The 18,022-nt window shown below is 36.5% G+C and overlaps 1 protein-coding gene across 1 annotated transcript in view; it reads left to right on the plus strand.

Annotated features, from left to right (window-relative positions):
• The window catches only part of PCDH15 (protocadherin related 15), a 920,738-nt gene that overhangs the window by 459,916 nt on the left and 442,800 nt on the right, over window positions 1-18,022 (plus strand). The window contains exons 7-8 of the mRNA XM_061162074.1: window positions 6,179-6,298; window positions 17,702-17,812. Of these exons, the coding sequence (XP_061018057.1) occupies window positions 6,179-6,298; window positions 17,702-17,812 (231 nt within the window). The remainder of the gene's footprint in view (window positions 1-6,178; window positions 6,299-17,701; window positions 17,813-18,022) is intronic.

Below are 18,022 nucleotides of genomic sequence, written 5' to 3' on the forward strand. Positions count from 1 at the left end.
TACCATTGTTAGTGTTCTGTCATTAAATCATTATTACATGTCAATCATTGTCTAGAGAATTCTAGTTCAGCTAATCTAATTTACATGACCCTTCTGATATTCCATCGTTTCTTTAGAGAGTGGGGGTGGGAAACTAAACACATGGATTCCTGATGAAGTATAAGAAAGTAAGAAAGTGTAAGAAAGTAATATCTTACAATTGCATTTTAAATCATTCCTTTGGGATAAGTTTTTTTGAGAATATTTCCAACTTGATAATATCATCATTTGTGTGAATTATTTCCCAGTTCAAGTGGTATTATTTTAGTTGTGCTTATTATAAAAAATACTATATTCTTCTGTATCATTATACATTTTCTCTTTAATCATTAAAGCCATTAAAGTCTATCGTAAGGTATTATTTTAAAATATGTATAAAAATTTTTAGATATTCAATATTCAGCAATTGCTTATTTTAGCATTTTGTTTCTACTAAATTGCCTATTTTCATGTAAATATATTACATGAGACTTCAAGAAATATTCAGTAGGTATTAATATCAGGCGGCTTCCCTGGTAGTCAGTAGTAAAGAATCCACCTGCCAATTCAGGAGACACAGGTTCAATCCCTGGGTTGGGAAGATCCCCTGTAGAAGGAAATGGCAACCCACTCCAGTATTCTCACCTGGAGAATTCTATGGACAGAGGAGCTTGGCAGGTTACAGTCTATGGGGGTCACAAAAGAGTCAGATACAACTTAGCGACTACAACAACGACAAAAATATCAGGAGATTATTGTTAACTATCAGTACAAGGGCATTGGTGCCAGTGCCATTATTCTATCACTAATTATGTATATTTAGCACAACATTATGATTTGTGAAGTGCTTTCCAAGATTCATCCTTCTCAATATGTACTTCAAAATGAGCAAGATATTTCTTCACTAAGTATAAATTTGGCCTATAGTGATATCAACAAATTATGATGTTGTAAGATGTCCCTTCTTTAAGTCCTCACTTTGGACAAATAAAACCTAGCAGCCAATTATGAACAAAAATACCTCTATATTAGTTGTGGGATCCAACACCGTACACAAAGAGACCTGGAAGTAGAAGCCTGTGTGTTAGATAATAGGTATACAGACCTTGGTGTGGAATTCAAGTTAGCAGAACCCACTGGACCTGCTGAGCAAGGAACTGACCCTAACTTCTCGGGGCCATAGCCTGGAGAAACCTGAGTAATGCTGATTTAAGCAGATACCCATGGATGAGAGAGATTTTGTGAAAGTCCAGCCCTCCCAAGGAGACATTCCAGCCCTCTCTTGGAGCAAAAAATAATGTTTGATTGAATTAGAAAGGGGAGAAGTGCCTTTCCAGTGTTACCCCTTCCTCTAAGGTAACACGGTGTGAGGCTGAACTGGCCTGGTGGAAGCTCTCCTTGTATAAGAAAGGGAAGGAGAACAGTTGGTGACTGCCTGACAACCCTAGCTGGGTCAGACACAGTGGCAGCCCGATTATTGAGGAGGGCCTCCCTGACTCTGGGGAGGGAGGAGATTGGGAAGGAGACAGATAAGAATATCAAAAGGTATTAAAAGACTGAGGTTCCTCCTGACTTTGCTCAGAACTTCAGTTAGAAGTCAGCCCACAGGCTACTTGGATAACCTCATACAAGGATCTCTTCATTTGGCCTGTGGTCATCCCCAACACTCCAAATGCTAAACCTGTAAAATTCCCTACTCTGTGGACATTCTCAAGTGAGATGCTGAGAATGAACTTGGATAAGTAGTGAATGTTCTCAGAAAATCAAAGGACTGTGGGCAAAGGAGAAACCACAAGTTTAACTACAGTGCCACCTTTTGGAAAACAAAAGAAAAGTTTCCAGAAGCCAACCCAGTGTGTTTTTTAAAACCAGGAAAAAAAAAAAAAAAGACAGCCTTAAGAATTCAGCCAGACCAGGGCCTTCCAGGGCCTTCCGTCACCGTCATAGCTCAGTCAGTAAAGAATCTGTCTGCAATGCAGGAGGCCCGGGTTTGATCCCTGGGTTGGGAAGATTCCCTGGAGAAGGAAATGGCAACCCACTCCAGTATTCTTGCCTGGAGAACCCCCTGGACAGAAGAGCCTGGCAGGCTACAGTCCATAGGGCTCTAAGAGTCGGACACGACTTAGTGACTAAACCACCAGAGAGCGACAAGTGTGGGGCAAGTATATTCATACAAGCGACGTGGGTTCAATCCCTGGGTTGGGAAGATCCCCTGGAGTAGGGCACGGCAACCCACTCCAGTATTCTCACCTGGGGAATCCTATAGACAGTGGAGCCTGGCGGGCTATAGTCCATAGGGTTACAAAGAATCAGAGACATGACTGAAGTGATTTAGCACACATGCATGCCCTGCTACATTAAATGCAAAAGCAGCCAATGCAAAACTCCAAGGAATGTGAACAATCAAAGAACGTGTCATCCCCGAAAGAACAATTATCCTACAGTAATCAAACACCAAAGTACGGAATTTGGTAATTTACCTGATAAAGAATTCAAAATAATGGTTTTGAAAAAACTAAATGAACTACAAGAAAACACAGAAACACAATTCAGTGAAATCAGAAAAACAAGATATGAATAAAATGAGACATTTAGCAGAGATGGAAATCATAAGAACCAAATAAATTCTGGAGCTGAGTAATTCAGTGAATAAAATGGAAAGTGTAATACAGAGAATCTACTCTAGAACAGACCAAACATATTAAATAAAGTGTTTTTAAATAGAAACACACATAAAACAAGGTTATGTATTGATTTGTTGATGAAAAATGTTGTAACCAGAGGCTTGCAAAAACTTAATCCTGTATTCCCCTCAGCAATGTAATAACCCTGTAATCCCCCTAGAAGCAATGGTTAAGTACTTGTTAATTCAGTGTTCATGGTGGCTTTATAGTATAGAACTACCATGGGTAATGACAATCAACTATATTTATATAAAACATGGATACAGTGCTTCAGTGAGGAATATTGCAAGAGAGGTTAGTAAGAGAATTTTTCTTTTTGAAGCATTGTTCCTGATTTTTAGGTTGGTTCAAGGAGCAATGGCTCACAAGATAATTGAACAGTTAACTGCTCACATTTTACATTCATTTCTGTTACATCTTCATGAAATATTGAATTTTCTTGCTTTATTTTCTTTAATTATTACATGTGCATTTGTGCATTTTCTGTATTTTCCTAATAGTTGTATAAAATCATTTGTGGAAAAAGACATGAACTAAATAAACAAGTAACACCCTCAGGCAGCTGCCCAAGGTGATAATCATCCCACGCATAGAATGCCCTTCAGAAAACCAAATTTATGAGACCTGTTGAAGTGTTAAAGGACATGGAGTACGAGCATCTGTATGGCATATGTGCCCTGAAAATTCTGTTTAATGATGTACAGGGAAATACATTTTAACAAACAACCTATCATGTGAAGATTTTCACTCCCCACATAATATTTAGAAATGTGTGTGTATTTATATAATGTTAATATATGTATGTACATAGATATGTACATATTTTTGTTGGGATATATATATTACTGTATTCTATAATATACTTATTCATTTTACGTATATATATATCTCTCTCTCTCCATATTGCATGTTTTAACTCTCTTTTGTTTGTTTGCATCTAGTATAGGCCATTTCATTGGAGCCCTTTGACTTTTGCCAGACCTTCCATATTAAAACAAAATGTTTATCCTCTTTTTTTCCTAGCTGTTTCTCTTATATTAGCTTTAAACATTCCAAACCCTAGCTTATATCTGAACAGGTCCATATCTGAATGGTAGATCATGAATAAATGTGTGTAGCTCAATTACTGATACATTTTAACATTACATTTTACATGTGTATGTCTGTGTGTGGATGTTAACTTTTTCCGGTAATGAAAATGTACAATCTATGCTAATATGTTTGGTATAAATGTGCAACTATGGAAGGAAGTAAAACTCACTTGCTTATGCAAATGTTGAGCTAATAATTTGACATACTACTTGAGTCATTTGCAGTCAACAACTAAATATCACATTTCCGAAGTTGGGTCAGAAATCTATTTTCAAAAATTTCAGACACTTACTGTTCAAGTTTTCTGGCTTTTTCCTTTTTTGTGTGTTTTTTTTTTGGAGGGGGGGGGTTAATTTTTTAATTCAGCTCTGTGGCACAGTTATCTACTTTGGCAACAAAGATCTTTAAATATTCTGCTTTATTAGATATCAAGAAGAAAATTTTTGCCATTCAATTTTAAATTTTCATAATTAAATATATTAAGAGTGGGTGAATTTTTTTAAGAGAAATCAAGGCACAACTACATTAGAATGGGTGAATTTTTACAAAAGAGTGACATATTTGGGGACAGGGACTACATTAAAAATATTAAGATGTTGGCTTGGAAGCCTTTTAGTTAACTATTTCCAGTGGTGTGTCCATGTTCATATATGTGCTATTTAAACCATCTCCTCTCACTTTATCCTCAGTTCTCCTTGAGCTGCAGAAAGTCAAAGTTTACCTTTAAAAGGTACTTGCCAGGAGGACTGACTTTGTAAATACATTACTTTGTACTTACAGTTCCCCAAACCATGGGCTCCCCAAAGCAGAGTTTTAAAATCACTTTTAATTGCAATTGTATCCTTTTTCTAAATCAGAGATTGCAAACTACTGTGGTTACTGTGCCACTGGATGTACTGGGGGTGTGGGGGGCATTAAATTCATAATATAATTCTTTAAAAGCTATTGTTAACTCTAGAACCAAGAGATTTCTTATAAAATTGGAATATTAAAAGATGTAGTATTGGGTTGGCCATAAAGTTCATTAGGGTTTTTCTACAACATCTTTTCCACAACATCCACAGCATCATTGGAAAATTCTGAATGAACTTTTTGACCAACCCAATAGCATTGGCTCCACATTCCATTATGAGAATTTCCTGAAGCCGAGTAGCAGATACCCATTTAGAGAAGGATGTGTTCTTTAGTCACCACATTCCCATGAGATGTGCTTCACTCCTTGACATTGCCTGATAGATCCCTACAGATATCTAGGTCTGTAACCCCTGAAAACGGAAGTAAATGAGATGACGCTTCTTTCCTCTCCCTCTATGAAGCTATTTCTCCATGAAAGAATCCTATTTAAAAGCTAACAAAACATATCTCAGAACAAAATGTAAAAGTCTATTTTCTGTAGAGGCACAGGTCTTGTGTTTATTGACTAAGTTCATTTATTCACTGACACTGCAATAATTAAGAAGATAAAGTGTAAAATGTAAGGGTAATGAAAAAGTTGCCATGTACTGACACGGAGTAGGGAAATGCTATGTCAGGAATGTTTTAGAAGAAGATGATACCTAATTAAGCTGAAATATAACTAATGAGAAGGATTCCACCTAAAACTTGAGAACTGGAGACTCTGGATGTAGGAATACACTGTGAAAAGGCTTACAAGTAAGAGAAAACAACGGTGATTCTCTGATGGAGATTAATAAGAAATAAAGCTAGATATTCATGCCAACTGTGAAATCATGGTTTTATATGACACATTATGTTTTATTGTTGTATTAATTCAAGATGAAAAGATATTACTGTCTCTCCAATTCTATCAGACAATGGCTTTCTACTCAACCAGCACTATAATCACTAAAGAAAAGCCCAGCTTTCTCTCTGCTCTGACAGACAAGGAATCCATAGTCTCCAACTTTCTTCCTCAAATTTGCATCCTGCATGCAAATACCCAACCTGGATTTCATTGATCTCTCTGATTTTATTTTAATATTAAAATAAAGTGATTGTTGATAATTCCTTCATACAGTTTAAATCCTAGCTTATAGATAATCTAATGCATCAAAGTGTTTTTAAGTAGGAACAACAGATGCATTTTCTCCACAAGTTTAAGACTCTAATCTTTGTAAACTGGTCCAAATGTGCTTCACACTGAATCAGGGGCTTCTGTTTCTTTATGCAAAGCAAGGACTCTGATGTTGGAAAGTTTCAGACTTTGTAGAAACTCCTGAGTAACATTTCCAAGCGTTCTTTTGAAACACTTTGAGTCTGTGTTTGTGGGCTGCTGCCTACTTTTTCCTTTGTGTGATTAATGATTGTGTTTTTTGTGCTGGAACATTTCTGGTGTGCTGTTGATCAAATGAGAATTGACAGTTTGTCTTTTGTATTCTTTCCAGCTCACTCCAGTTGGCACCACAATCTTCACAGGATTTTCAGGAGACAATGGAGCTACAGACATAGATGATGGCCCAAATGGACAGATAGAATATGTTATTCAGTATAATCCAGATGATCCAGTATGTAAATATCTACTTGCAATGTAACTTCACTATAAGGAGTAAAATTAATATTTATTTAAGCTGATATTTATTATATTCTTCTATTGCTCAGTTCCTAGAACCATGTTAGTAATTGTACTATTATTAATAACTATCCCAAATTACATTTTACGATATATTTTTGCTATACTTATAGGCTAGTTTTGGATGGGTTTTGTCAGTAAAAGTTTTAAAATGTCTTCATAGGTATAATAAGTCATTTTTATTAAATCTCTGTTATGTTAGTTGACTCCTAAGCATTCTAAATAAATCACTTCATGTGTTATTACCAATGTAATGCATGTGTTTTATGGAACTTGCAAATTAATACCACCTCTACCCCTTCTCCACCAGTGAAACCTGAGACAGAAAAGAGGACAAAGCCTCTAAGATAGCTCTTTTTGTTTTTGTTATTTTATTTATTTATTAATTTTTGCTTTAGACAATGGGGCTTCTATTTTATGCTCTAGGCTAAGTTCTTTCTAAGATATAGGATATATAATACAAAAAAAGAATTGTTTTCTTGACACTAGACCTGAAAGTCCTGCCTGCTATCTTTATCTTCCTCTTTTCCCCAAGGCAGCTTCTCAGAACACAAAGAGCTCCTCAAAGTAGTTTTTCAATCACTTAAGTGATGTTTAATGAATGTTTCTCCTTTATGTTTAATATTAGGAATATAAAATCTGGTGACATTAACATGTCTTTGTTTTTAAATTATATATCTCTTATAAAAGCTCTAAACAAAAAAACTGTTGAGCTCACAGATACTAAGAACTCTCAGTAAGATCTGCCTCACCGATTGTCAGTTGTGAATGCAGTTTCTCATTTTACCATCACTAATCAGTTAGTAGCAGTATTTCTATCGTATAGGCGAGAACACTGGTTCACAGGTGAAGTGACTCGCCTGGTTGTTGCTGCTGGTGTTCAGTCATCAAGCCATGTCCATCTCTTTGTAACCTCATGGAGTGCAGCACCCCAGCCCGCTTGTCCCTCACTACCTCCTGGAATTTGCCCAGGTTCATGTCCACTGAATCAGTGATGCCGTCTAACACACAGCTCTTTCTAAGCTGGAGAGTCAGGACTTGCTCTCTGAGTAGTGTGTGCTCCACTCTTCCTCTGTCGTGCTCTAATAAAATAGTTGCAGCACTCATGTTAAAATTTAACAAAAAAAAAAATTAGAGATCAAAAGCAAAACAAAAAGTCCATGAGTATAGCAGGGACAAGGGAAGATTTAGGGGGATTTTATTTTTGTTTTTCCCCTAAAAGCTATGCCTCCACATGTTTATAGGCAGACACAATGAAGCCAAGAAATGGAGAGATAATGAGAATGTGACAGAAAAGGACAGTAATGATATAAGGTGTTTCATAGGAGAAGAGTGGAAAAGATAAAAGAAACAGAAGAGGGCAAGAGAAACATTTTTTTAAAAGACAGAAACATGGAGCTGACTATATAGAATATTTCTAAGCCATTTATTTTCTTACTATTTAGATTTTTAGAATAATCAATTGTATGCATGTGTCATGTTTTTAGCTTATATTTTATGAGGGTCATTTTCTAACCTTTACTCCTCAGTTTGTAAAAATGAAACTCCTACAAATTAGAGGATGGTCAGGTCATGTATTTTAAGGAAATATTTATTATGTTGCATAAAAGAAAGAAACTTATCCAAGGTTTGATATAGTGTGAGGAAAAAAAATGTATTACTTGGAAGATATCTCTTAGAAGTTTTGTGAGGCTGAAATTCCTTGTTAGCTGTGCAATAATTCCTTCTGAATGCTTTCTCTTTTCAAGGATTTGTGGGCTCAGCATGGAATATAATATCATGTACTTTTACTACCTACAGATAGAATAAGTCAGTCACATGCAGTTTCCAAATTGCAAAAAAGAAAAAAAATGTACTTTAGCAAGCTAGCACTACTATGGAATAAAGAAAGAAATTCTCTGGTCGTGGTTAATTGATGAGGCAAAAGATTAAGACGTCATGGCAGTACTTAACAGAGTGTGTGTGTGTTGAAAGAGTAAGCATTAACCAAATCTCATTCTTATAGAGTGAGTCCAACTTTAATCATCATGGAGACTTAATGATCAACACCAGTTTCTTCTTGTGTAAAATCTCTTGAGCATTCTCTTATGATATTCATATTATTAAATTATTAAATCTCTAGAAATTCTGCTTATAATTAGGAGCATAATTATATTATCCAGCTTATTTCTTAGTATCAAACCAAACTTGTATGTATTACAAACATGTGCATGCTAAGTCACTTTGGTCATGTCAGACTCTGCAAGTCAATGGACTGTGGCCCACCAGGCTCCTCTGTCCAAGGGATTCTCCTGGCAAGATTGCTGGAGTGGGTTGCCATGCTCTTCTCCAGGGGATCTTACCAACCCAGGGATCGAACCCACGTGTGTTATGTCTCCTGCATTGGAGGTAGATTCTTTAACACTAATTCCACCTGGGAAAATATGTAACCTCAAAATGTGGACCCTTCTGGCTTCTGCAAACACAATATAATTTTTTAATAAATTTTATATAATTAAATTAGTCTATTTAAAATTGAAGGTGTTAGTTGCTCAGTAGTGTCCGACTCTTTGCGACCCTGTGGACTCTAGCCCTTCAGGCTCTGTCCATGGGATTCTCTAGGCAAGAATATTGGAGTGGGTTGTCATTCCCTTCTCCAGGGGATCTTCCCAATGCAGGGATAGAACCTGAGTCTCCTACATTGCAGGCATATTCTTTACCGTCTAAGCTACCAGGGAAGCCCAATTTCACATTCAAATTTAGCTTTCTCTTCTCTCTTAAGAAAAAAAAAATATATATATATATATGACAAGCCTGGTCCTGATTTCCAATAGGCCAACAATCAGCTAGAGTTGAATTGTTTTCCCATAAACAAACTTCTATCATACAGACAATATATGTATATCCACTTTACCTCTGTCATGTCACTCATTTACATTATCCAAGTCATCCTTGTAGAAATTTACAAATGTAACTTCTGCTCTACTGTAATGCAAAGTATTTTTTTTTTTTTTATTTTTGTTGGCATATTTGCTCTACGCTGCTATGTCAGTTTGTGCTTTATAGCAAAGTGACCCAGCCAGATGTTTCACATACATCCCTTCTCTTTGGGATTTCCTTCCCCGTTTGGTCACCAGAGAGCATCGAGTGGGGTTCACTTTGCTGTAGAGTAGGTTCCTCATTAGTTATGCATTTAATTCTTAGTAGTGTATTTACGTCAACCCCAATCTCTTAATTCATTCCACCCTTGTTATCCATATGTTTGTTCTCTCCATCAATATTTCTATTTCTGCTTTGTAAATAGGATTATCTATACCGTTTTCTGGGCTTCCCTGGTGGCTCAGCTGGGTGGGGAAGATCCTCTGGAGAAGGGATACGCTACCCACTCCAGTATTCTTGGGCTTCCATGGTGGCTCAGATGGTAAACAATATGCCTGCAACATGGGAGACCTGGGTTCGAACTCTGGGTTTGATCCCTGGGTTGAGAAGATCCCCTGGAGGAGGGCATGGCAACTCACTCCATTATTCTTGCCTGGAGAATCTCCATGGACATAGGAGCCTGGCAAGCTACAATCCATGGGGTTGCAAAGAGTCAGACATGACTAAGCACAGCACATACCATTTTCATAGATTCCACATATATGCATTAATACACATTATTTGTTTTTCTCTTTATGACTTACTTCACACTATATAACAGCCTGTAGGTCAATCCATGTCTCTACAAATGACACAGTTTGGTTCCTTTTTATAGCTGAATAATATTCCATTGTATATAGGTACCATATCTTCTTTATCCATTCCTCTGTTGATGGACATTTAGGTTGCTTCCCTGTCCTGGCTGTTGTAAATAGTGCTGCAATGAATATTGGGGTGCATGTATCTTTTCGAAGTATGGTTTTCTCCATATATATGTCCAGGAGTGGGATTGCTGAATCATATTTATTTCAGTTTTTTAAGGAACCTCCATACTGTTCTCCATAGCGCCTGCACCAATTTACATTCCCAACAGTGTAGGAGGGTTCCTTTTTTCCCATACTCTCTCCAGCACTTACTGTTTGTAGATTTTTTGATGATGACTATTCTGAGTGATGTGAAGTGATCCCTTACTGAACTAATTGTATTTTTAAAAGTGAAAAGAAAAATTCAGAAAAAAAAAGAAGAATTTGTCTTCAAATGTTCTATGGAATTTTTAATTGTGGAGAGTTTATCTTACTTGGAAAAATGCAATTATGTTAGGTATCATTCTGATAGTTTATTGATAAATCTTATTATTAACAGGTTGATAAGACTGTTCATACAATAGATTATCATATCAGTTTTCTTATCTTGATCTTTTATTATTTTATGCCAGACTTAAGCTACCTTTATTCTGCATTTCAAATGCTTTTCCCAAAAGTAGTAAGGAGAGATCTGATGACATATCCCTTACAGCAGTGTCCAGTGGACTGAAAGCAGCATAGCATTTTTATTAAATCCCACTGCCACTCAGAAAAACACTTAGGACATTTAAGTAAAATGCTTGGGCTACTTCTTTCTTGGAGGTAGCAGAGTGGTCTTTAAGTGGTTATAACATCTTTCATTATTTCCTCCTCGGTAGATTGTCCTTCTTTTGTAATATGCTTGATTCTTTTTAAATTTTTGAAGGAACTGAATAGGGAAAAAAAAAAAGCCATTATTTATTCTTTAATGTAAAGGGGTGTAATTCTTTTGAATTTCCGGAATCAGGAAGATAAAATCACATTTTAAATGCAAAAGATGTTTAGCAAATCATTATCTTGAAGTAGTTTTGCATATAGGTCAAAGTCCAAATTTCAGATATTACTAAAATATCTGGGTTAAGCAAAAGCAATATTGCTTACTTTTAGATAGTTTACTAAAAATATTACCTTACACTTTGATACATTTTTTTTACAGAATATATTATACTAGATAGTCTCATGGCCCCATAGTCATGTTAATATTTTTTTAATAATGAACATTCATGTTTAACTAGGTTATTGCTTAATCTTGTGTTAAGCTTTGAACCCAGGTCTTTTCACTGTGAGTCTGTGACATTTTAAATTTATGATATATATGTGCTTTTGAAGTTAAAAACCTCTAAATACAATTTCCTAAGACAAGGAAATAAAGTATATTGTAATTTTTCCTGTATCACTAACTATGCATCTGGATATTTGTGTGTGTTTCTATAGCAGGGAGGAATGAGTTTGTAGGAAACAGAGAAACAATCATCAGAGTGCTGGTATTTTACTAGGAGCAAACTAGTCTTGCTGTTCTTCCCAGTGAAACTTATTTGTGCCTTGGTCCTGTCATTAGATCACCAGGAAATATATACGTACGTGTGTGTGTGTGTGTCTCTGTGTGTGCAGGTCTCAAAACCAAATCTCTCTGCTTTCAAATTGAATTTCTAGTCCTTACAGTTGAATGAAGAATATCAAAAACAATATTTGTAAATGTAGCATGAATTTGAGAAGCCAAACAGAATCTTTGCTGATTATTAAAAAATGATGGATGACCAGAGTTCTAAGCTGAGAACAGATAGTGCAAAGGATGTCATTTTCTGTTTCCAGATCATCTGTGTCTCTGGAGCTCAACACCTCCTTAAATGGCTAGGGGAGAGGTGTTATTTTATCTCTATTGGTACTTATTCAGCTTCCCACAGGTTAATAAAGAGGGTCGTAGGGGGATGGAGTACACTCTGGAGAAACATGGAATTGATAGAGTCAACATTCTGTCTCCTTCTTTGCTTAAGTCAATGTGACAATGTGTGTCGAGGGTGGGCATTATATATGCCTCCTACACTTTTTCTCATCCTTCCAGCAGTGATAAAATAATTTAAACTGCCATCTATGCCCATTTACTCAATGGAGAATTGCCACTTGTCTGGCAGTTACTGAGATACTAAACTGCCAGGAAGTTGTGAGTGAACCTTTCCTAATGGAGACCAGATGCTTGGGGCCTGTGGATATTAAGAGGCTTCGTCATCATTGGAATCCCTATTGGAATAGCACTAGGCTGGTAGAGGTCAGCATTTACATCCTCATCACCCAAGGAAACCTGTGCTAGTTTGTGCTTTACAGAGTAGTGTCCAAAATTAACAGAAAGTGGGTCAGGGACTTACTTCCAAAAAATGTAGGTGGCTTAAGGAAAAGGATATGACTGTGCTCCTACACCAGAGAAGGCACTGGCGACCCACTCCAGTACTCTTGCCTGAAAAATCCCATGGACGGAGGAGCCTGCTGGGCTGCAGTCCATGGGGTCGCTAAGAGTCGGACACAACCGAGCGACTTCACTTTTACTTTTCACTTTGATGCATTGGAGAAGGAAATGGCAACCCTCTCCAGTGTTCTTGCCTGGAGAATCCCAGGGATGGGGGAGCCTGGTGGGCTGCCGTCTATGGGGTCGCACAGAATCGGACACGACTGAAGTGACTTAGCAGCGGCAGCAGCAGGGCTCCCTCACTCCTCTCCTTTGTTGATGAAACAAATCGCTAAGGATGAAAGGGGAGGAAAACGAATGGTAGAGGGAAGGAGGGTATAGACTTTTCTTCCCCTCCCAACTCAAACAGTTCTTTGACGAAGTCTAAGACTGAGTTACTATTGGTGTGCCTGCTCACACACACATATATCTATATCAGAGTTATTGAGAAGTTATAGAATCCTATTTCCTGGTGATCTAATGACAGGAACAAGGCACAAATATGTTTCATTGGGAAGTACAGCAACACTAATTTGCTCCTAGTAAAATACCAGCACTCTAATCATTGTTTCTCTGTTTCCTACAAACTCATTCCTACCTGCTACAGAAACACACACAAATATGCATATGCATATTTAGAGATACAGGAAACAGTATAACGTAGTTTGTTTCACCTTGTTCTAACCAATTTCCTATGAAATTGTATTTAGAAGTGTCTGTTTGACTTCAAAAGTACATATATGTTGTAAATTTAAAATGTCACAGACTCACTGAAAAGACCTGGGTTCAAAATCTAACACAAAGAAAAACTTTAAGTAATAATAAATAATATTATTTACTATTATAGGAATAGATTGAATCAGGACTAAACCAGTGTTAATAATTATTAAAAATGTGAAACAGTAAATGCTCAACATGTTATTACATTTGACAGTCTTCACTCAAAGTATATTTAAAAGTCCATCCCAATTTAACATAACTAACTCCAATATAAAGAAAAATGAAAGAATTGTCCGTCTTAAAAATGTGTTGTAGGAGCTTAGGGACTTCCCTGGTGGTCCAATGCCTAAGACACGTTCCCAATGCAAGGGGCCCAAGTTTGATTCCTGATCAGAGAACTAGAGCCCATGTGCTACAACTAAAATGATTTTACATACCTCAACAAAGACCTCATGTGGTCAAATAAATAAATATTTTAAAAATGTATTACAAGAGCTCACTATTGAGTTGAGTTTACAATTAAATGCCAAAACTCATATATACTTAACTTGATCCTTTTTATCTTCTATTTTATTGTTCTCAAAATAAAATCTAAACCTTCTACTTGAGAATTATCCAAGATTTTGTTAGAAATACAGAATGTTTGAGAATTCTGGAATTTGGATGAATAGATGCTTGGAATCTGAATCTAAGTGATACATTTCTACGACCCTTATATACTCTAAACTTTGAAAAACATTGTCACATTGCCTTATCATATAGCAATTAAAAAAAAAAAAAAGCAACTATATTTTCTTACTAAATCTTGCTCTTTTTTTTCCTCCTTAGGTAGAACTCTAGAAATGTCATTAGAGCAGGGCATTTATTTGAGTTGATCTAATCCAATATTATTCTTTTTTTTGTTTCCAATATTCTTTTTGTTAGAGGAAAAATAAAGAGCATCCCAAGCATTTACCTATATTTTGCTTCTGCTTTTTCTCATGATTATTATTCTATTTTTTCAAGACAGAATGTACACTTCATAAATAATTGCTTATTAATATGTTAGCTAATTTTAACACAAAGGCTTTTCATATGCAATAATTTATAAACATCATTGATCTTAAAGCCGATAGTCTCCTTATGTTTCTTGGAACATAAGTATTGATGGAACTCCTAGCACATGGAAAATCTCAGATATCTATAAAAGAGTGATTTAGAAAATAAGAATTAGGTTTAATCAAAAGTGTGCTATAGGAGCATAATAACTTCCCTGGTGGCCCAGTGACTAAGACTCACACTCCCAATGGAGGGGGCCCAAGTTTGATCCCTGGCCAGAGAACTAGAGCCCATGTACCACAACTGAGAAGATTTTGCATGCTGCAGTGAAGATGGATGTTCCATCCAAAAAGTGCTCTTCAGAACAATAACACCAATCCCTAATTAGCAATAAAATCCCTAGTTACTAACTGTAATGTTAATAATAATTCTACAAATAACGATTGTCAACTAAAACAGAGTCACAAACATCCATTATGTTACTTGACTGGAAACATCAAAGTAAGTATCTCCAGATCATAGACTGAGATCCTTGAGAAATCTGTAAGGGAAAACAGAAAATACACAAATAACAAATGTTGTTTGGAAAAAACAATATATCATAAGATCAAAGTCTTAATCCTAAATTGGATGACAAAGAAGATTTTACTGAGGAGGATTTATAGAATTTATAACTCAGAGAAATGAGGGATAGGATGTTTAGGCAGGAGAAAATTAAAAGCAAATGTCACCTGTAAAGAGTCATGGCACAAATGGAAAAGAGAGGGGACTACAAGATGAGGACACATAGATAGGAAATAATCATGTATCAAAGTGCTTTCAGCTGCAAATAATAGAAAACAATTTAAAGTGACTTTGCCAACAAAGTCATGGATTATCTCTCATAACAGGTTGTTCAGAGAAGGGGTGGCATCAGGATTTGTTAAGAAACTCAGAGATATCACAGAAATGACTTTTTTCTATTTTCTGCTCTTCCATTTTCAGCATTTTGTTTACTTATAGATTAACTGTATTAGGAGTTCCAAAATGCTGACATTTCCAGGTTTTATATCCTTATAGAAGCATCTAGAAGCAGAAAAAGGGGAAAAAAATTCCCCTGTCTGTCTCTCTCTCTCTCTTTACAATTAAGAAAAGTTCTTCAGATTATCTAGAATTAGATCTCATGTACATTTCCAAAACAGTCACTGGCAAGGTGTGGAATTTCCATGGTTGGAGTAGATTTGTCAAAACTCACTCTACTTAGGGGCATATGTCTCTGTGTTCAGTCACTCAGTCCTGTCCGACTCTTTGCAACCCCATGGACTGTAGCCCACCAGGCTCCTCTGTCCATGAGATTTCCCAGGCAAGAATACTGGAGTGGATTGCCGTTTCCTTCTCCAGGCAATCTTCCTGACCCAGGGATCCAACCCGTGTCTCCCGCATTGACAGTTGGATTCTTTACCACTGAGCCACCTGGAAATCCCTGCTTAGAGGCATTGCCTCCCCTAAAGCACAAAGCTACCAGTTACCTGAACTCATGAAGTTCTGACACCAAGAATGAGGTGGCTTTTTGGTAAGAAACCCACCACATATTTCATAACTATACTAAAAATTGATACATGGCTCTGTAGTAATTGTCTTAGACAGTTGATAGCCTTGTAACAGCATATTGAGTTGTGTTTTAGAGTGTATATGGCAATTAGTAACTGAAGTGTCCCCTATAACTAAATTAGATATTTAGATTAAACCATTTTTACACTCCCTGGCTTAGTTTAGAGTCCTACAGGGCTTCCCAGGTGGCACAGTGGTAAAGAATCCACCTGCCAATGCAGGATGCAAGAGATGTGAGTTTGATTCCTGGGTTGGGAAGATCCTCTGGAGTAGGAAATGACTACCCACTCCAATATTCTTGCCTGGAAAATTCCATGTACAGAGGAGCCTGCTGTCCTACAGTCATGGGGTGGCAAAAGTCAGACACAACTGAGCACACACACACAATGTTTAAATAGGCAAAAGTGTAGGGAAAATGTCAAATGTCTGTTTTTAGTTGTGAACATCCTACTTGGTACATTTTTTTTATATTTGTATTTTAAAGTGTTACTTCTTTAAATGACTGTATCCAAGAAGACTTGCAAAGTCAATCACATGAGCACAAGAGTAAATCATTAAAAAATATGTATTAATTGAGTGCTGAGTGTGTATATGTACCAGAAAGAGAGGAAGTCAGGGAGGGAGGGAGGTAAAGATGGAGAGGGAGAGAGCATGACTCTAGATATTGAAGGATAATTTGCCTACATTCCCCTGAATAAACTTGAGATGGGAGATAAGATTTGAGTCAACTGTTCTCACATTAAATTTCAGTTCCTAAGTAACTCCCCTTGTGTCAGCTGAGGATGTAAAGACACACAGACACACCAACACCTCCCTCCCCACACACACATGCATATACTTTCTTTCTCTCTCTTTCTTTCCTTCCTTCCTTTCTTATACTTTCTTCCTCCTGCTTGTCTCACCTCCTCCCACCACTCCTTTTTCTGAAATATGTATCTGAGTATTTCATCTGGTATCCACAATCTCACACCCACCTACCAGTAGAGAAAACAGTCAACCAAATAAGTTCCAGTGCTAAAAGTAAAACTGATTTGTTGTCATAAATGATAGACTATTTTATCAGTCTTCAAAATGGCACTAAAACACAAAAGTGATGGAAAATCTCTTTAAGGATAAGAGACAGGTCTTATAAATTATATCCTCTTGAAGAATGACTGTATTGTCTTACAGTGAGACTTGCTAATACCAGAGCAGCACTGGTTGGAGGCATTTTGGAGGTTGCCCTTATGAACTGCATGTTACCAAGAAGGGTAACATGTTACCCTACTAGGGTAAGGGCAGCAGATATGAGGCTTGGAAAAACAAACAAAAACAACCTATACCACATTCTTTTCCACAAAAACACAATGTTTCAAGTTAATAGTTATATATCTTTAATACAAGACTTGAAAATGTGAGAATATAGGATGGACCCCAATGTCATAAAGGGATATTATGATAAATCATAAATTGTAATAACTGAACTCTTTGGTGATTAAAATATTGTGAAAAGATAATATGGTAATAGGAAAGATCTTCAGACATCTGGGCTTAGATTTAGATATATCCCAGGGCTGTTTATGTGTAACTCTAATAATATGTAACTCTATCACAAGAAGTAAGGTTCCTAGATATCATTATCAAAGTAAGGCCTACTGATTAGAATGACAAGTTTTCAGAAATAAGAACATTAAACCTGAAGCTGACATTCACATTCTGTTTTTAGATGATAAACATGTTGTCTATAACTTTCAAGGGGACTAAGCTGAAATATCAGATTCTCTAATCTATCTTAGGTTCAAATGATCTCAGATGTGTATCTTATTTGCAGACTTCCAACGACACTTTTGAAATTCCACTCATGTTGACTGGAAATGTAGTGTTAAGGAAGAGGCTCAACTATGAAGATAAGACTCGCTACTTTGTCATCATCCAAGCTAATGTGAGTTATCAATTTCTCTTATTTCTCTCCTCTGAATTTATGAAATACAGAACTCACCTAGAATGTATGTGCTCACTATAAATTTACAGACTCAACAAGATAGCCCCACCCTCAGTGTAATTTGTATATTATATTCTTCTGGATGAGGTATGGAGTGGAATAGAATGGGAAGATTATTCCCACTTACTGTATTCTTCAGTCTTGGACTCA

The sequence above is a fragment of the Dama dama genome, chromosome 15 (assembly GCF_033118175.1).
Source record: "Dama dama isolate Ldn47 chromosome 15, ASM3311817v1, whole genome shotgun sequence".
Taxonomy (NCBI): Eukaryota; Metazoa; Chordata; class Mammalia; order Artiodactyla; family Cervidae; genus Dama; species Dama dama.